Raw genomic sequence first — 19,696 nt, 5'->3', positions numbered from 1 at the left:
ATAAAACATTTAGAAATGTGTGCAAGATGTAAATGTAATTTAATGAGTTATTATAAACACCTATGTAACTACTGCCCAAGTCAAGAAGAAAAATCTGTTTTGAAACTTGCACAAAGAAAGGTTTCTACTCGACTTGGAGAGGACTGAAAGACTGTTGAACACTCAAAAGCACCGTGAATTTTAAGGTCACCTAAGATCACAGAGGTGATTTACAGCCATGTATGAACTAGAACAGGGTCTTTTGACGTTCAGTCTAAAAACCTTTGCCTACCTATGAGGAGAAGGGGGCAACAGAGGATGAGCTGGTTGGATGGCATCACCAGCTCAATGGACATGAGTTTGATCAAGCTCCAGGAGATAGTGAAGGACAGGGAAGCCTGGCATGCTGCAATCCATGGGGGTCACAGAATCAGACACGGCTGAGCAACTGAACAACCACCACCCATGCAACTGTCTACCACGATGACCTGTATTTTACTGGGCAGGATCCCCGTACACCGCACCTTCTACAAGGAGCCCTGTTTGAGAGAATCACCAGAAGGTCATAAGAATTTGCCAGAATCAGGTGGAACCCGTGACAATGGGAAAATGTACAAATTCAAAGGTCAGAAAACAACACCAGAGAAAGCTCATTACTATGAATAAGAAGCTAAGACCATACGTGTCAACCTATAAGTGACCTCCTCCTGCCTGCTCCTCCAGATTCCCTCCTCCTCCTCCCAGGCCCAGCACCCTGCTACCTTCACCCTGTAAAGCAGGCTCCCTGCCTAGCTCACTCATTCACTCACACACTCATTCCAGCATGAATCGAAACCCTACTGTGTGCCAGAGCTTGGTGGGCATGGGTACAGAGTAGAGAAGAAAGAGGCGAGGCTGGTGTTCATGCTTAGCACACATGTATGGTATCTGCAGGAGAAAAAAAAAAAAAAGGCCTGGGACGGCCTGCTCAAGACAAGAGCACTTAAGGATGGAAGAAGGAGAGTCTGAGAAACGGAAGGACAGGCACCACACAAAAACAGGAAGAAAACTGGTATGAGGTCATAAGAACGAAGCAAAGAAAAAATGGACTAGTCAGGGAGAACTGGAAAAATTTGCTTGCCTGTATTAAAAACAAAAAATTTAAAAACTCCATGCAGGTAAATAAATGATAAAAGTGTAAGGAGCAAGATTTTAAAGCTTTTAAGAGAAAACTGAAAAGGGAACGCTAAAGTTCAAGTACAAAGCACCAAAGGCTAACAGGTTAAGATTTTAAAATATCATAAAACACACCATAAAGTAAAAGAATAAGCTATAAATAGGTACAGTGCTTTTAAATGAAAAGAACTTGAGCACAGAGCATACTTTAAAAACTCCTACAAATCAAGGAAAAGCAAATTAATTCAAACTTTTTAAATGGACAAAGAATATAAGCAGGCAATTCAGAGATGAGAGTCATATATTTAACAACACATAAAAAGATGCTCAATCACACTGATCAGGAATATGCAAAATTAACACAATAAGGAGATACAATTTCACACCTTTTACATTAGAAAAATGGGCTTCCCTTATGGCTCAGCTGGTAAAGAATCTGCCTTCAATGCGGGAGACCTGGGTTCGATCCCTGGGTTGGGAAGATCCCCTGGAGAAGGGACAGGCTACCCACTCCAGGATTCTGGCCTGGAGAATTCCATGAACTGTATAGTCCATGGGGTTGCAAAGAGTCGGACACGACTAAGCAACTTTCACTTCACATTAGAAAAAATCTTCAAATGTTGGCAAGGACTGGAAACCACCCAAGAGGAACTGAGGCTCAGTGTTCATGCAGTGTACACTGATACAATCTCCGAGCAACAAGTCTCTAGTTAAGCAGTCTCCAATGCAGCTCAACAGGCACATCCCTTCAACCTGGCAACCCTACTCCGGGGGAATATACTCTAGAGCAGGGCTAGTCAAACTAGTCCACCAGCCCTCTAAGAGAAAAGGAACACATCTTCCTTCACTGGGAAAGTCTTACCAGCATAAGACATGTTAAATAAAATAACAGTGACAGTTGATTTACATTCTGCCATGAGTGCCCTATTTGCAAGACATCATTCCCCAGGCCTCAGACCACACCCTGTGTATCACTGTCCTGGAGAAAACTCCCAGGGAGAGACAAGCACCAGGACACCTCCAAGAAACTGCTCCGGGACTTCACTGGTGTCAGTGGCTAGGAATCCACCTGCCAACGCAGGCCACGTTGACACGGGCTGGATCCCCGGTGCAGGAAGGCTTCACGGGCTGCACCACAATGACTGAAGCCTGCGTGCCGAGAGCCCAGGCTCTGCCACGAGAGAAGCCACTGCAATGAGGCCGGCGCACCGCAACAAGAGACAACGCCCCGCCTGCCACAGCTAGAGAACACCTGTGCAAAGCAGCAAGCACCCAGAGCAGCCAAAAATAAAGACATACACAAAAACTTTTAAAAGAGAGAAACTGTTCATTGCCACGGGGTCAGTAAATGAAAGAAAGAACAGAAACAACCTAAATGTCAGTTAACAGGAAAATAAAGAAAATGTGGCAGGCTCATACAACAATGAAAATACGCAAGAGTCACATGTCACATGGACCAACATAGCAATATCTTAAAAACTAAGATCAAACAAAGCAAGCAAATTACAGGATATGTACATTGTAATTCCACTTATGTCAAGCTTGTAACAGTGTGTGTGTGTGTGTGTATTGCTTATGATATACATTGCACAGGAATGACAAGCTCCAGGTAAAAGAGAAGGGAAGGGGAGAGGAGAGAAAAAAAGGAAAAAAAAGGAAAATTTGTATGGGGTAACACAGGGAGTTTGAATCTTATCAGTAATGTTTAGTCTTATTAAAAAATAAAAGACCTGAAGCTAACAGCAAAAAATGTACAGATCTAACAAAGATGAGTGGGGACGTAACTGTTTCTAAGATTATTCTATATATTTTTCTTCATACTTGAAATATTTCATTATGTTAAAAAATAATATACATACATATCATAATAATTGTTTTATGATACTATATAAAAAGAAAATGTATCAGTAATTTTTCTTTATATTTTCATGTACTTTTCAAATATTCTTCAGGAAAAATATACTTCTTTCAGGAAAAATAACAGAGCAAATTTTTTAAAAAAAAATCCATGTTTCAAGGTTAAAGAAATTTAAACTACAGAATTTTAAAACTTGAAAGGAGCCTTAAAAGAATATGGGAGAACAAAAGTAACATTTACTGTTAGAAATGCAAACTGACACAGCCACTTTGGGAAACTAAACACTCTAACCATACAATCCGCCAATTGCCCTCCCTGGTGTTTACCCAAAGGAGTTGAAAACGTGTCCACAGAGAAACCTGCACACAGATGTTGACAGCAGCTTTATTCACTCAGCCTCACTGCCAACGCTTGGAAGCAACCAAGAGGTCCTTCAGCAAGTGAATGAATAAACTGGTACACACAGACAATGAAATATTACTCAACACTAAACAAAAATGAGCCGTCAAACCATGAAAAGACATGGAAGAACCTTAAAGGCGTATTACTAAGTGAAAGAAGCGATCTGAAAACGCCACACACTATGATTCTAACCATTCGACGTTCTGCAAAAAGAGACAGTAAAAAGACCAGCAGTCGCCAGGGAGGAGGAGGGGAGGGGGAATGAATATGACAAGCACAGAGGGTTGCAGAGCAGTGAAAATACTCTGTGATATTACAACGATGGATATGTACCATTATACATCTGTCCAAACCCACTGAATACACAACACCAAGAGTCAACCACGGTGTAAACTTCAGAAGAGGGGTAATTATGAAATGTCAGTGTAGCTTCATCCTTGTGCATAGGGCAAGGGCATACGGGAAACCTCTGTGCCTTCCTGTCAGTCTTGCTGTAAACCTAAAACTGTCCTAAAAAAAGTCTTTAAAAAAGACTTAGTATCAAAGGAAACATATCAGAAACACTGAGATTCTTAAATCCCCAAATAAACAATTTTCAGTTCAGCTTATATCAGCTATAATATTCATGTAAGAAAAAAAATCTACTAAGAATAAATACATTCATTCACTTTTCATTAAGTAATTCTCTGATTCTTATTATTCACCTGTCTTTAATTTCTCCAGCTAAAGGGAAAGAAAGGATCTTCCTTCCTCCTAACCCTCAAGGAAGAAATAACCAGGAAAAGTTTAAGGGCTTCATTTCACTGTTATCTACCATTAGTCATGGATACTTCTGAAAATATATCATTATCCTTGAGAAATAAAACTGTCTAGATAAATCACTCACTCTTCATATCTCTCCATAAAATATAATTTTGGCCTCTGAGTCAGGGGAAAAAACGCTATTTTCTAATAGAATTATAAAAGGTGGCCTTCACTCATATCGTCACTTAAGGAAAAAATATTTTTAAAAAATGAGAAAGAGAGAAAAAGCAATAACTCACTTTCCTTAAATGAATCACCTCTTCATGACAACTTGCACATCAAAACATTCCTTAGAAAGTATGCAAGAAAAGCATTACTGTCAAAAGGACCAGGGCAAGACTATATTTAAGGTAGTAGTTATCTCTATGTGGTGGAATTTCAGAGGATTCTTTTCTGGCTTGCTGGTTTAATTCTATGTCATTACTAATTTATCAGTATTTCATGAGCATGAATTATTTGTGTGACTCAAGAAGAGAAAAATGGTTATTCCAGGGGGGCAGGTTTCAGATTTCTTTACATTTGTTTAAATTCTCTACAAACAACTTTATTTTTTTTTTCTGAATGTGAAAGCAAATTTTAAATTATAAATAAGGTTGAGAAGCCTGAAGTGGAAGCTCAGATTGAAAGGGAAAGCTGAGAATACGTGGACCACTGTTCACAGCATCATTAATCAATTAATAATCCAACACTACTGGATATGTTGAGAAAGATCTGTCAAGTTACCACTGAAATACACTAGACTAGAATAGAATTTCACAAGGAAACAGACTCCCTAAAAGTATTCAATTTCTTCTGCTTCACATATATGTGAATATATTACAGTCAAAAAGTAGTTTTATGTGGCCGTTTAGCCTCAGAAAAACACTGTGAGGTGAGCAGCTATTGTCTTCATTTGCAGACAAAAAAATGGGCTCAGGATCCTGACTGACTTGCCAAAGGTCAAAGCTAATGACACAGAGCCACAAGTTGAACCAAGGTCTTTAACATCCAAGTGCACAACAGAACACAGTTACCTCCCTCTAAAGTATTAATACCATTTACTGAAGTAGGTAATATTCGTTTCAACTTACAGATGAGGAAACAGAGCCTAGAATTCATTGGGAATGTTGACCAAGACTACAAAGGTAGGAAGTGGCAGGGCTAGGATTCAAACTCCCGGTCCAACTGCAAACGCAATGCTCCTTCTGATATGCTAAATTACAGCAAGGCTGAGGCGGAGAAAGTGGGCGGGGATGACGCTAAGCCTTGCTAGACAACTATGTACAACATGACTTTGTACTCTGACCCAAGCCAGTGTGACAGGAATGGCCCCTGACTCATTCATCTCTTCCTCAGGTGCACAGACAAGCTGGAAGAACTAGATGACCTTTAATTCCTAGTTCCAAACCCCTCCTGAGAGCCCCTCTTACATCCACAAGACTCCCTGATTCCTTATAGTAAATATCCCATTTTTGCTTACACCATCTTACCACCTGATAAGTAAGTGAAAGTTGCTCAGCGGTGTCTGACTATTTGAGACCCCACGGACTATACAGTCCATGGAATTCTTCTCCAGGCCAGGATACTGGAGTGGGTAGCCATTCCCTTCTCCAGGGGATCTTCCCAACCCAGGAATCAAACCCAGGCCTCCCGCATTGCAGATGGATTCTTTACTGACTGAGTCACCAGGGAAGCCCTCGGGGAAATTCACCATACCACTGGGTCCAAACGCAAATGGACGGTCTTTGCCAAGAAGGGGAAAAAAAAACAGATCTACTTCTGTTAAAGTACATTAAAAGGGACTTCCCTAGTGGTCCAGTGGTTAAGACCTCGCCTTCCACTGCAGGGGAGGCGGGTCCAATCCCTGGTCAAAGAACCAAGATCCCACAGGCCTTGCAGCCAGAAAACCAAAACATAAAATAGAAGCAATATTGTAACAGATTAAAAGACTTTAAAAATGGTCTGCATCCAAAAAAAAAAAAAAAAAAAAATCTTAGGGAAAAAAGGACATTAAAAAAGTAAGTAGCAGCTAGAACAAGCAGCATATGCCTGGGGTGAATCTCAAAGGAGACAGGAAGTCCTTCGTAAGAGTGGACCAGTCCAGCCACAAAGGACCTTCTCGACCATGCATCACATTACTCCCCACCAGCCGTCCACACTCCAAGAGCTGCTTAGGTGTGCCACCTAAGCATTCTTTCTAAGTATTCTTTCTGCCCAACTCTTTTTGTCGACCAAGTCCCTCATACAGGAATACTCTCCCAACCTCTCCTGACCATCTCTCCATCTCCACATACCCAACTCTTCTCCATTTGAGGTCCAGCTCAAATACTACATGCTTCACACGTACACATCCCATTCTGGCTCAACAAACTCTCAAAGCCCTTTTCTCCATCTCCCCTGGCACTTGTTATCTTTTGCTGTACATTTTGCCAACCTTCCTTCCCAAGACCGTACAGCTCTGCGAGGTGTGCCTCCACATGACAGTACTCATTTGCTCATCCATCTCCAGAACTCTGCAGGCTGAGACACTGACTTAGCCTCTTGGTATCTCAGCATTTAACTAAGTGCCTCACAGAAAGAAGCTGCTCAAATACCTGTCGGGTGTATGCAATATTAATTCCTCATGCATTGGAAAAGCTATTTAGGTTGATACATCTGCAGTAAAGGAAAGGAGGGGATTGGGAGCAATTCATAACACATGACATCAGAATCTCTTGGGAAAGAGATTGTATGTTTTTAATATCATGACAAGTGCTTAAGGCTTTTTTAAAAAAAGAAGAGGTGGAGAGAAATCCAGACGGTTTGAAGGTGACAGATCTGTTCTGCTCCAAATAAGGAGGGGTACAGTAGTTATCACAAAGAGAAGGATAGGAGAAAAAAAGAAAGATGGAAGGGGAGGACAGACCAGGAAAGGGCAGAAAGTCAAGGCCTTTCCCCATGACTCACTACATCTAAGAGTTAAGAGCTGCTCTACAGCTAAGTGAATTCCTGAAATGCTTGGGGAAAGAGGGGTGTGTGTATGTGTCTGTGTGTACCTGTGTGTGTGGGGGTGTCACCAGTGAAACACGTAGGTTTCATGTCCAAACTGACAAGGGTGTGTGTGTCTGTGCCTCTGTGTATGTGTGTATCATCAGTGAGACACATGGGTTTCATGTCCAAACTGACAAGGGTGGAACCAAAACACCTTTTTTCAGAAATAGGGCCTGGAAGCTAAGAAAAGCATTAAGTTAAATTAAACTAAGAAATTCACAAAATTTAGATATGATAGAGTGCAGGTGGGCAGTGCGGCGGGTCCCTCTGGACTCTGACAATCTCTGCAATTAGGAGATAAAGGCTAAAACTACAAAGAATAAGGACGCCCTAGCTGGAATATAGATTTTGTATGTAACACTCAATCTCTTCTGGTAGATCAATCTACCAGAATTTAAAAATCTAACCAAATACTAACTGGTAGTTACAGTCCACATCATCTATTGAAATTCCCTGGTGGCTCAGATGCTAAAACATCTGCCTGCAATGTGGGAGACCTGGGTTTGATCCCTGGGTCAGGAAGATCCTCTGGAGAAAGAAATAACAACCCACTCCAGCACTCTTGCCTGAAAAAGTCCATGGACGGAGGGGCCTGCAGTGGGCTGCAGTCCATGGGATCGCAAACAGTCAGCCACGACTGAGCAAGTTCACATCTATTGACTTCTATATACCATTCTGGTTCACCAAATGTCACTCTAACACTTAGCAAAATCTAAATGAGGTCAGTAGGATACTTCTTTGGGAATTAATGCTTAGAACTGTGATGTAATTCTATGTTTTTTAAAGACAGGCTTGTCCCCATTTCCCACTTTTCTTTTTTAAGGAACTCATTAAACACAAATGTATTAAAAGGAAAATGTCGAGGAGTCTAGCAGTAAATACAAATATAGTAAGACAGGCGAGGGGGGGTGTGTGGAATCCATTCCCAGAAGGAGATAATCCACCAAGGTGCCTGTGGTAGTCGCCTCCCTCCAGCCAGGGCAGCCCAAGAACCCCGCTGGCAGTAGATAAGAACCTCCTCAGGCAATGATGTCCTGAGCAGGAGGTTCCAGCTGACAAAGCCCCTGCTGAGACGCCTTCGCCCCAGAACCAAGGCAATCAGACAAGCCGTCTTCCTGTTCCCCAACCCACCAGTCTTAAATACCCCCAGGGCCCAAGCAGATACTCCCGTGTGGAAACCCCTGCATCGGGATGCACTAGTGCCTAGACTTTCCAGGGAAGCGAAAAGGGGCCTTTCTTCTTCAGCTACTTCACAAGTCCTAGCCATGTGTGTTTCAGGCTACTTGAAGCCCACTGCCAAGCCGTGACAGCCCAGAGCAATGCCATGCCCCCCTGCTCACACACACAGCCCCTCACGTCCCCCGACCGACCCCTGCAACACCACACACAAGGAGGGTGGGGTGGAAGAAATCTGTTGGCTTGGCAGGTCTGGGTCAAGTGAAGAAACAGCAGTGCTTACCTGTACCCTAGATTTAATGAACGTGCGCCAAACTCCAGATGCACTGAGGCCCACAGACATTCCCAACCCCCAGAGAGGCCCTTTCCCCCAGAGACAGTCGCTGGCAGAGGCCCAGTCAGAAATCAGTGTTAGTAAGCTGATGAGCAGAAAGATTAGTTCAGATTATGAAAGTTGGCTTAAAGGAGATGATACACACTATGCAAGAGGTCAGACTGCATAAAAGTCAAATGTGTGCTGGTTAAGATCCGCCCAAAGCAGTTAATTACTTAAGACAATGCTCACTTGGATGTGTAAACTCTGGAAAGCTTTTTATTTAAGTCATTATTTAAATCCCAGCATTTGTGGTTTGACCTGCTTGCCTTCAGTCTATTGTAATTAACACATCTATCCATGTAGGCCCAAAAGCTCGAAGAAAGAATCTAGGTGCAAATAATGTCCTCATTTCTCTCCTAAACCCTTTCCCCAACCTTTCAATTTTCCACTTCTCTGTTATGGAACAAAAATATGTGAAATAGCAAAAATAAACTCAAGTTTACTCTAAAGTTGAACTTCGGTTTGTAAAATATTCCATTCATTTCATCACTCAAAATTCCACCTAAATGAATTAAGGCATCATAGACCATTAGCAGCAACGAATACACCAAGAAACAGTAGAATGAACTGGGCGAAGAGGAATCCAGTAGTTCAGTTGAAAGATAGCAACAAAATGTACCTTTGGACTGAAGCTACAATATCTCAGGTACTCATGGATATTGAATTCATAATATCAGAGAATTACAATCTGAATTTAGAGTTTCAATCACAGGACTATCCAATGTCACCCAAGAGTGAACCTGACACCATATTCTTGTTCAGCCTCAGAATGAAGTAGAATTAATGGCTTTTCCATCACAGTACATGTCAAATTGGCAGAATTAGGAACACCCAATTACCATGATGATGCCTTTCTCAATACCTCTTCATAAATAAAACAATTAAACCCATGATGACACTTCTGGAGCACATAAAATCATACTTTTTTCGGTTGTGGTATACAATACAACTTGTGAACTAACACCCATACCCTTTTCCTTGCACACACTGCTAAGTAACACCTTTAAGTTTTGTCTTTTTCTTGCTAATTTTTTAAACGTTAATGTTTATGTGATGACAGAGAACAGAAGCTTCACATAAATAAAAACTAACATGAACTTCACTGGTTCTCTCAGGACAGTCAAAGGAGAAAAACCCATGAAGATTCTGTGGGGGAAAGCTACTTGATAATTTATGCATTTTTAAATGCTACTACAAAAAATGCACACATCCTAAGGAACTAAATCTACTAACCTCTACAATCAATGTGATACATGGTTTATCCAGTCTTGACAAAAATCCTCTGGATCACCAATGGTATGTTCATCCACTCGTACATATGCAATTGTATAAAGAATCTATTATTTAGAACACCAGAAAAAAAAAAACAATTAAAAGATTTATATTTATAGCTACCATTTAAAAGAACAAAATAAGCAATTTTCATTTTTATGCTAAGATCTCCTAATTTGATGCATGCTCTGCTTTTGCAAATTCAGAATAAGGGGGTAAGTTATAGTCATTACCAAATTGGAGAAATAGTAAGGAACATGTCCATAAATAAAATTTGGTGTGTAGAAATAAGGTCCTACTGTATGGGACAGGGAACTATAGTCAATATCCTGTAATAAACCGCAATGTAAAATAACATGAAAAGGAATAAATATGTATAACAAGCACTTTGCTATACACCAGACACAACACTGTAAATCAAGTATGCTAAGTTAAAGAAAAATTGAGTGTGTAGAAGTAATATGCTAATACTTTATATATTATACACACACACACACACACACACACATACTGGTAGTTTTTCACTGAAGGCTAAAAAACTCCAATAAACATACATATTGTGCGTGCACATATATGTCATAAACATAGAAAACTTTACATTAAAATTAGAACAAAGTCTCTGACTTATACCATACTTTTCTAAGAGCATTAGTGGATGGGCACGCATGTTATTAACACATTACAACAGCTGAGAAGGCAAATGGCTCATAGTCTTTACCCTGGGAAACCTTTGCCCTCTTTTGACACTTTTGATCCCCTTCCCTGGTTCTTTCTGACTTCCTCTCATCCTTATCTATGCAGAGCTCCCAGATAGCTGTCTTCTGGACAGTCTATCCACATCACCCCACATTCTCCCAAGCCTCAGAATCAAAGTTTCCACACACCTGCAATTTATGTGCCCAGCACTATACCAAAGTCCTTAGCATATATCATCTCTTTCCACTCTTAGAACAACCCTGTAAAATAGCTCTGTTATCCCATTTTACAAATGAGAAATCCAGGCCCAAAAGTTAGGTCCTTTGACATTAAAACTTAAAAGTGGCAGGGATTTCCCCGGTGGTCCGGTGGTTAAGAATCTGCCTTCCAATGGAGGGTATGTGGGTTGGGTCCCTGGTTTGGGAACTGAGATCCCGCCTGCTGCAGGCCAACCACGCCTGTGCATCACTAGTAGAGAGAAGCTTGCAAGCTGCAACGAAGACCTGACGCAACCAAATAAATATTTAAAAAAATAAAATGTGCCAAGGTCAGGATTCAAAACTCGTTCTGACTTCAAGGCTAGAGGTTTCAGTCACTATTCGAAACAGCCTCCCTAGACAACTCAACATGGGTGCCTCAATAACTTAACCCATGCATTCAACAAATGATTTACTATTTCTTGAACACAAACCTGTTCTCTCTTATCTCTGCTCTTACCTCCGGAAATCTGTCTAGAGGCTACACTCTCTCCTTGTAATCTCTCAGGTAGATTCTTGGAATCATCTCTAACTCCTCCAATGAATAACTCCCTACTATTCAGCCAATAGTTTCTCCCTATTTTCAGGATTTTAGATTATATTACCTGTCAAATCCACTTCCACTATCCCAGTTCAGACCTCAAGCTTCTGCTAACTTGGCTACTGTAATATTTACCTTCCTTTTAGTCTTGCTGCTCTTGGTCTCTGGACCCTTGCAATCAATGTTAACATCACTGCCAACTGTTAAACTTATAAAAGGATCTACTCATGTTACATCCCTGCTTAAAAGCCTTTGATGGTCCTCTACTGTCTACAGAACAAAGTTCAGACTAGTTGTGCTGGCATTCCTATGCAAGCCAGTCCCAACCTATCTTCCCAGCCTTACTTCCTACCACCATCCCTCACCAAGAATAATAATTTATATAGAATTTAACTGTCTGTACAGTGCATTAACATGTATATTAAGCCTAACAACACTGAATTTCTTATGGGAAAGAAAGGGAGACTTAGTAAGGTAGTGTAATTTGCTCAAGATCTCAAATTGTAAAAGGCAGAAAGGGTCAAGTCTCTTAACTCCAATCTTTAACTCCTTTCCCAGAACTTCATGCAGCCATTGTATATCAGACTCACTTGAACTTTCCCTAAAAATACGTATTTTTCAATCTCTACGTCTTAGCTCAAGTAATGTTCCGTTAACCAGAATACTATTTCTCACTCCTTGACATTTCTAAAGAATTGTGTTAGACATTTTTCTTTTCATTTTTTTTTGACATTTTTCATATCATACTTCCAATCAGTTATTTACATTTATAAATAAACCTGCCTCTACACTGGGGTTTCCCTAGTGGCTCGGATGGTATAGGCTCTGCCTGCAATGTAGGAGTCCAGGGTTTGATCCCTGGGTCGGGATGATCCCCTGAAGGGAACGGCCACCCACTCCAGTATATTTGCCTGGAGAATTCCATGGACAGAGGAACCTGACAGGCAACAATCCATGGTGTCACAAAGAGTCAGACATGACTGAGAAACTAACAAAAAAAACTACACTGAATGATAAGCTCTGTGGGGCCAGGACCATAAACTAGTCACTCCATTTTTAAAGTCTGCTTATCGAACTGGAAAATGTGTGGGGAAAATAAGGCATGTAAGACAGCAAGCATCACAGCAGAGACTGGCCAGGACTGAAACCAGAGACCAGCAACTTGGATTAAACCATCCGAGCACACTGGCAGCGCCTGCAGTTTTGGCGTCTATCTTCTGAACAAGGTCGAATGCCCCAGTGCCGATTATTCTCGCCTACACTGGCCCTTATGAAATATTACAAGTTACTGCAAGCAGCATTTAAAACAAGATGAGGTAGAAGTGAAAAACGACAAGTTATAAAAAGCAGAAATACCATCGCTATTTTCCATTCTAACCTTCCTTTTTGGCTAAGGAACCAAAACGGAGATGGTACAGGCTTGATTTAGCCTGTTGACACAGCTCAGCTCAGCTGCATGCATGGCTGCCATGAAAACAGCCGTCTCTCGGGGGCTGTTACAGCGTGCTCAGACTCATGTTCACCTACACGGCTACACGTACAGCCTCCCCGCCTCATTCCCTAAAAGAGCCACCAGGATGCCCGGCACTGGCAGACGCTCTCAGAAGACATATGACATGATGACTATCTAGCCAACACTCGAACACTAAGGTGGCTGTGTCAAGGGGTCAAGTCGAGTAGCATCAATGTGTCTGAGAGTCCAGGCTGTTGCTCCTTCCTGAGTTGCCTTTACCCCAGTGAAGATCAGGTTCTAAGGATGCCTTAGAATTATACAGCCCAAAATATGAAACCATTGAACAGCTGACCAGGTGAAAAGTCTCAAACACTCCCTCCCCTCAGTCAGAAATCTCCCTATCTACCCACTGCTAAAATATAACTACAATGTCAACATTTCCATGCACTGGCAGAGGATAATATTAGAAGAAAAACTAGTCCACATGCCTTGCACTGCATTTCATCCCATTCCAAACAGTTACATTACCCTAAATATAAAGAAAGAAAACTACAGACTGTGATCTTAAGTAATTTACAAACTAGATTTCAGAACTGTCTTTAACAGTCAGAAATAATCATTCTCTATTTCAGCATCTTCCCCCAAAATCTATTATGTCCTATTCAATGAACATCAGAATCTTATAACATTTTATACACTATAAGAGGTTTCTTCTGGAGGCTTAGCAAGACATCAGGAAAAGAGCCATGCTGATCTTCTTATAAACTGTCTTTTCCCTTTCAGAGACAGTAGCACAGCAGCAGCATGGGATTAACATAAACTCTGGAATCAAAGAATCTGAGTTCAAGCCCCAGCTCTGTACTTTGAGGACAGCTCCACCAGAAAATAATAGCACCAAAGTCACAGGGTTGTAATGATTCAATCAATTAATATGTACAAAGTGATCAGAACACAACAGTAAGCTCTCAATAAACATTAGCTTTACCACTGTTCTATTACAATCACCTGATTCAAAGTGATAATGACAGGATGTTTGTGAAAGGATAAAAAATTTTAACAAATTCCAACCCAAGATTATCCTGCTTACCTTTTGGCAACCTTCATACATGATACCACTCCATGACACTACTCGGAAAAAAAGAAAGAGAGGGAGAAAAGAGAAGAGAAAGAGAAGAGTAAAAAACAAGCCTACCCTTCAGTTCTCCTCCTCAGGAGCTCCTAGGGTGTGGTAGCAGACACGACTGAGAGCAGCTACAGATTCCATTTACATTTTTAACATGCGTATCACTTCAAGTGCAATGGTAAAACGCAATGACTTAAAATCTATAGAAAGGCAGTGTTACCAGCTACACATCTCAAGATAACAGATCTGGGGACCAAAGCTGTTAATATTACTCTAGCATAGTCTGTAACAACACATACAGTTTGCTCCTGACGTATCTCTTTACATGTACTCTTTCTTCTCAACAGTACTTTAATTCCATCAGTGGACTTCCGTGTTTCTTTGGTCGCCCATAGCAGCGTTAAAAAGCAGTCAGATAACTGGATTAAAGTAACATGTAGCTAGAAATTTAGGAATGCATCTGACTTCGTCTCTTCATCAGCATGAACACACTATGACAGGGGCCTCCAGCCTCCAGTTTCCTATTGGGAAGCCAGCCACACAGCAGGAGGTGAGCTGCAGGCCTGCGAGGCTTCATCTATATTGACAGCTACTCCCCATCGCTCACATTACCACCTGAGCTCCGCCTTCTGTCGGATCAGCATTCGCTTGTCAAAGAAGTGCAAATCCTACTGTGAACTGTGCACGCAAGGCAAGGAATTTAGTTTGCTCCTTCCTTATGAGAATCATCCCCAAACCACTCCCCACCTCCAGTCCATGGAAAAACTGTCTGCCACAAAACCGGTCCCTTGTGCCCAAAAGGTGGCAGCTTGCTGCTCTATGGCACACGGAGGTACAGAGCCTAAAGGCTGGTTACCAATGCCCGTGGCCATCTGCGATCCAACTCTAACTCTACCACTTACTAGCTATGGGATCTCGGGAATCTAAAATGCCTGTTTTCCATGCCATAAAACAGCAGTAATAACTTTACCTACCTCTTAGGATTATATTGATGAATAAAACAATATATACAAAGCACTTAAATCAATGCTAGTGCTGAAATACTGAAGTGTACTGTTGTCTCCAATTCACTTTGAAATGCATCAAAATAAGATGGATTGAGTACTTAATGCCACTGAACCGTACACTTAAAAATGGTTAAGATGGTAAATCTCGTTACGTATGTGTATCTTACCACAATCCTTTTTTAAACAAAAATAATTAAAATAACATTTTAAAATGTGGCTTGAAAATGGACAGATATGTGATAAAGCCAGTAGTGAAATACCATATGTAGAATCTAGGTAGTGGGATATGAAGGTTCATTTTCAACTTTTCTGTAAGTTTGGGAAGATTTTTATAATAAAACATCGGGGGAGGGACAATGTGAGCATCTAGTAGTTTGCTTTTATTATCTACTGGGGCTTTCCTGGTGGCTCAGATGGTAAAGAACCCGTGTGCCAATGCAGGAGATGTGCCGTTCAATCCCCGGGTCAGAAAGACTCCCTGAAGAAGAAAACAGCAACCCACTCCAGTATTCCTGCCTGGGAAATGCCATGGACAGAAGACCCTGGTGGGCTACAGTCCATAGGGTCACAGAGAGTCAGATACAACTAAGCAACTAAGCATACAGCACACACATCATCTACTAGTCATAAATAACAGCCAGCAAATATTCATAAACTTAGCTCCTTTTTTTTTTTTTACAGCCATCTCTCCTTTTATTACAGCCTTTCTGAAACTGAAAGTGATTTAAGTTCCTAATATATATGTTCAGTATATATGACTGTGATTTCAAGTTAAATTATTTTAAGGTATCAACTACCAAGTATTTAATCTCTCCTTAAATATAGAAACCAAGTCAACAGACATCTGTGGTCAATGACTAGGGATTTGACCAAACAGAACAATGAAAAGGCAAGGACTGGAATAACTTCCTCCTAACTTTTCCAGTAGCTGCTAAAGCCAATAAATTCCTTAACCAGAAGAACTGCAAACATCTCAACAGGTACCTGATGTACAGGAGTACACTGCCTGTATACAAATGCATCAGTCACTTAAGAATGAAATCCAATTCTTCCTCAAGTTTTGTTCCCCAATACAACTAGTAATTAATAGTTTAATGTGTTTAGTGGTATAACATGAATTCAGGTATCTTGCAGTGGAACAATTTAAAAAGTCAGACCACCTCACACTCCTTGGGACAGCTGCTATCAAAAGTACAGAAAATAACAAGTGTTGGCAAGGTTCTACAAAAAAACTGGAGCCCTTTGTTTACTGCTGGTGGGAACATCAAATGATATAGCCACTGTGGAAAACAGTATGGCAGTTCCTAAAAAAATTAAAAATAGAATTATCATATCATACAACAATCCCACTTCTAGGTATACATACAAAAGAAATGGAAGCACAATCTCAAAGAGATACATGCACATTCATATTCAGATGAGTGGATGAGAAAATACAATATATACATACAATGGAATATTAGCCTTACAAAGGAAGAAAATCCTGTCACATGGTACCGCATGGATGAACCCTAAGGATATCATGCCAGATGAAACAAGCCAGTCACAAAAAGACAAATCTTGTATGAGTCCACTTACATGAGATATCTAGAGACACCAAAATCATAGAGACAGAAAGTAGAATGGAGGCTGTCAGAGGCTGGGAGGAGGAGTAGGAGGGATTTAGTTAGCAGTGAACTTCAGCTTTGCAAGATGAAAAGTATTCTCAAGGTAAATGGTGGTGATGGTTGCATAACAATATGAATGTCCTTAAGACCACTGGCCTGTACAGTTAAAAATGGTTATGGTGGTAAATTTCATAGTACATTTATTTTACCACAATAAAAAAAAAAATGGAAGAAAAAAGATTAGGGAGCTGACCTCCCCAGAAGGCCTGGTGGTGCTCCAGCTTGGCAATAACAGGCAAGCGATCAACTCTGTGACTATCAGCCCCTGTCTATCTCTAACCACCGCAAGAGACCTTATCTACCCAGACTGCATCCTACCCAGGGTCACACCAATGCTTTATTTCAGCTTCAAAATGACCAAACACCACTGCTGCTACACCAGTTTTGTGTTAAAGCAGCAAGGAGATTTAACTCTCTAAACTCGCCTCCTCTTTAAAACAAGGATAATTTCTACCTACCTGCTTTAGTAGGCTGTTACGAGGGGAAAAGTGAGATCATGCATATTAAAGTAGCTTTAAACAGTCAAAGACCAAAGAAACAGAAATTATTATGTGTACAGCTACTCTCATATGGAAATTGAGAGAGGGGGCTGTAACAACAGAAACTTCCCAAGGCTTGCGACACCTGTCCCAGGTTTCATTCCATTTAAAACTCACAGCATCCCTAAATAATACCTTTCTTGTTTTTGATCATAAACTGAAGGGCAGCACGGAGAAACCCAACACTTCAACTTAAAGCTTTACATCCAAACACCCCCCCAAACGCAATCAGAAATTATCTTACAGATCCTAGGAAAATTCGATTTTTTTGACCCCCAGCCTGGGCCTGCGGCGCCCGGGAACTACACTTCCCACAAAGCACCGAGGCGAACCCGGGCGGCGGGCGGAGCGGCCTGCGATTCAGGGTGACCACCGCTCTCCCCGAACGTGGATCGCCGTCCCCCGGAAAACTGCAACGTTTAAGGTCAAGTGTGCACTGGCTCTCCTTTCCCAGAGCGCTGTCACCCCGAGGCTTCCCCTGCAGCGAGCGCCGCGACCCTCTCTGCCCTCCCGTCCTTCCTGCTCCACCTGAGGGTCACCGCCTATTCTTGACCTTTCCGCTGATTTCCAGAGTGTCACAACACGGCACCTTCTCCCCCTCCCCGAAAGCGCTATTTCCAGAACTCGCCCCACAGTTAGGACCGGAGGAGTCCACGGAGGGGTCAGACGGGACGGTGGGCACAGCCCGCCACCCTGGGGCCGCGGCCGCTCCGCCAGCCCAGCCTCCGCGGGCAAGGGGGCTAGGCTCCCCCCCATACACACCGAGCCGAGGCGGATCGCACACAGAGGGCTCCTCCCGGGGCTCCGGTTTCAATTTCGCAACGTGACGGTGCAAAGCTGAGGCCTACAAACGCCAGCGGTGGGCCTGCCCACCAGGCCCGAGCGCCCCAGCCCCCCACACGCCGCAGCCGCCGCCCGCCCGTCCGTCCGGTGCCGCCCGGCGACCCGACCCTCCCGTCCGGCCCCGGCCGCCGCCCCCCCACCCCCGGCCCGGCGCGGCGCCGGCTCCGGCTCGCGGCCGCAGGCTTGCCGTGGCACTTACTCAGCTCGTCCTGGGAGGCGGAGGCGGCGGCCGCAGCCATGTTGCGCCGGGGAGGGAGGGAGGGGCCGGAGGGGGAGGGCGCGGACGGGCGGCGCGGGGGGCTCGCCGCTCGCGGTGCGGCGGGGGCCGGGAGCCGCCTCCGGTCGCTCGGCGTGGGCCGCGCTGCGCCCGCGAGGCCCGCCCGCCCGCCGCCGCCGCCGCCTGCGTCCTCCTCGCTGCACGCGTCGCTCTCGCCGTCCCCCGCGAGCTCGCGGCTGGGGCGCTCCCGCAGCCCGGCGCCTCTGCGGAGCCGCCGCCGTCCGTCGGCCGAGTCCCCCGTGCGCCCGGCCCGCGCGGCGGCTCTGCGGCTCCGCGCCGCGCTCGCCCGACTCACGCCGGTTTTATATTTAGAAAGAGCTGAGCCATCCTCCCAGCGGCCCCCCCGCCGGGCCCCTCGCGCGCCCGCCTGCCCGCCCTCGCTCGCTCGCTCGCTCGCGGCTCGTCCTGCCCACCTGCCGCCGCCCGCCTCGCGCGCGGGAGCCGGCCCCGCGTGCGCTCCCCGCGCGGACCCGGCGCGCGGCGGCCTGCGCGGGCGGCCCGGCCTAGCCGCTTCCGCGCCCGCGCAGCCTGCGGCGGCCCTGGAGCGGAGCAAACGCGCGGGCCTCTGACCTGAGTCCGAGCCGGTCTCCATGCCGGGGATGCTGCGCTCGGCGCCGCGACGCGGGCGCCCAGAAGTGAGGCGAGCGGCGGGCTCGGCCCCCGGGGAGCCGCACGCCGCCGTCCGTGAGGGGCTTGGCCGAGCTGGCCCGGGCTGCCCCGGCCGGGGGAAATCCTCGAGGCCGGGCCGGAGCTCTTTATGTAAAGGTCTGTGGCTGTCACGTTGGCTGGTCCCGACCTGGAGAAACACGCCCGTCCAAAGGAAGAGACGTGGACTCGGAAAAGTAGAGCTGGGTTCGGAGTCGGCGGGAGGAAGCCCCGCCCCGCGCCTCCCGCCGAACTTCTCAGCCCTGCGCTGACTCAGTCCGGGGCGAGCTCCGGCGCAGCGGTCGGCCCCCGACCCTGCTCGCTGGGCTTCTTTTATACTTGGAGGCAGTCATAGAGTGTAGGTTTCTGAAGCTCTTAGGAACTAGGACTACCCAGTGAGGGAAGATCACGACTCCAACTAAAAGTTCAATAAACTAGGATTTTTAAAGTTCAAATGCAAGTTTGTATGCTTACAGGAGTTGTTTTCTTACATTTTTGTTGTAATCCCTACGTTCTTTTTGGTAACCCGCGTGATTGAGTTTGAATATAGTGATTTAAACTTTACGCCTTGTTTGTCCGTGACGTCACTTAGTTAAGGCGTTTGCATAATTGCTTTA

The 19,696-nt window shown here is 44.0% G+C and overlaps 1 protein-coding gene across 4 annotated transcripts in view; it reads right to left on the bottom strand.

The window, feature by feature from the left end:
• The window catches only part of ECPAS (Ecm29 proteasome adaptor and scaffold), a 110,855-nt gene extending 91,433 nt beyond the window's left edge, over positions 1 to 19,422 (bottom strand). Inside the window, exons 1-2 of one of the 4 annotated variants that reach the window (XM_061163435.1) lie at positions 19,005 to 19,023; positions 9,993 to 10,096 (exon numbers count right to left, since the gene is read on the bottom strand). In XM_061163435.1, coding sequence (XP_061019418.1) covers positions 9,993 to 10,014 — 22 coding nt within the window. In that variant the 5' untranslated portion in view covers positions 10,015 to 10,096; positions 19,005 to 19,023. Of the gene's footprint in view, positions 1 to 9,992; positions 10,097 to 18,356; positions 18,414 to 19,004 lie in introns of those variants that run through there. The other 3 variants (XM_061163434.1, XM_061163436.1, XM_061163433.1) reach the window with 3 other exon arrangements.
• Between the last annotated feature and the right edge of the window lie 274 nt (positions 19,423 to 19,696).

This window comes from Dama dama, chromosome 16 (assembly GCF_033118175.1).
Source record: "Dama dama isolate Ldn47 chromosome 16, ASM3311817v1, whole genome shotgun sequence".
Lineage (NCBI taxonomy): Eukaryota > Metazoa > Chordata > Mammalia > Artiodactyla > Cervidae > Dama > Dama dama.
Note: the sequence above shows the minus strand (reverse complement) of the source record. Positions and strands in the feature narration are given on the sequence as shown.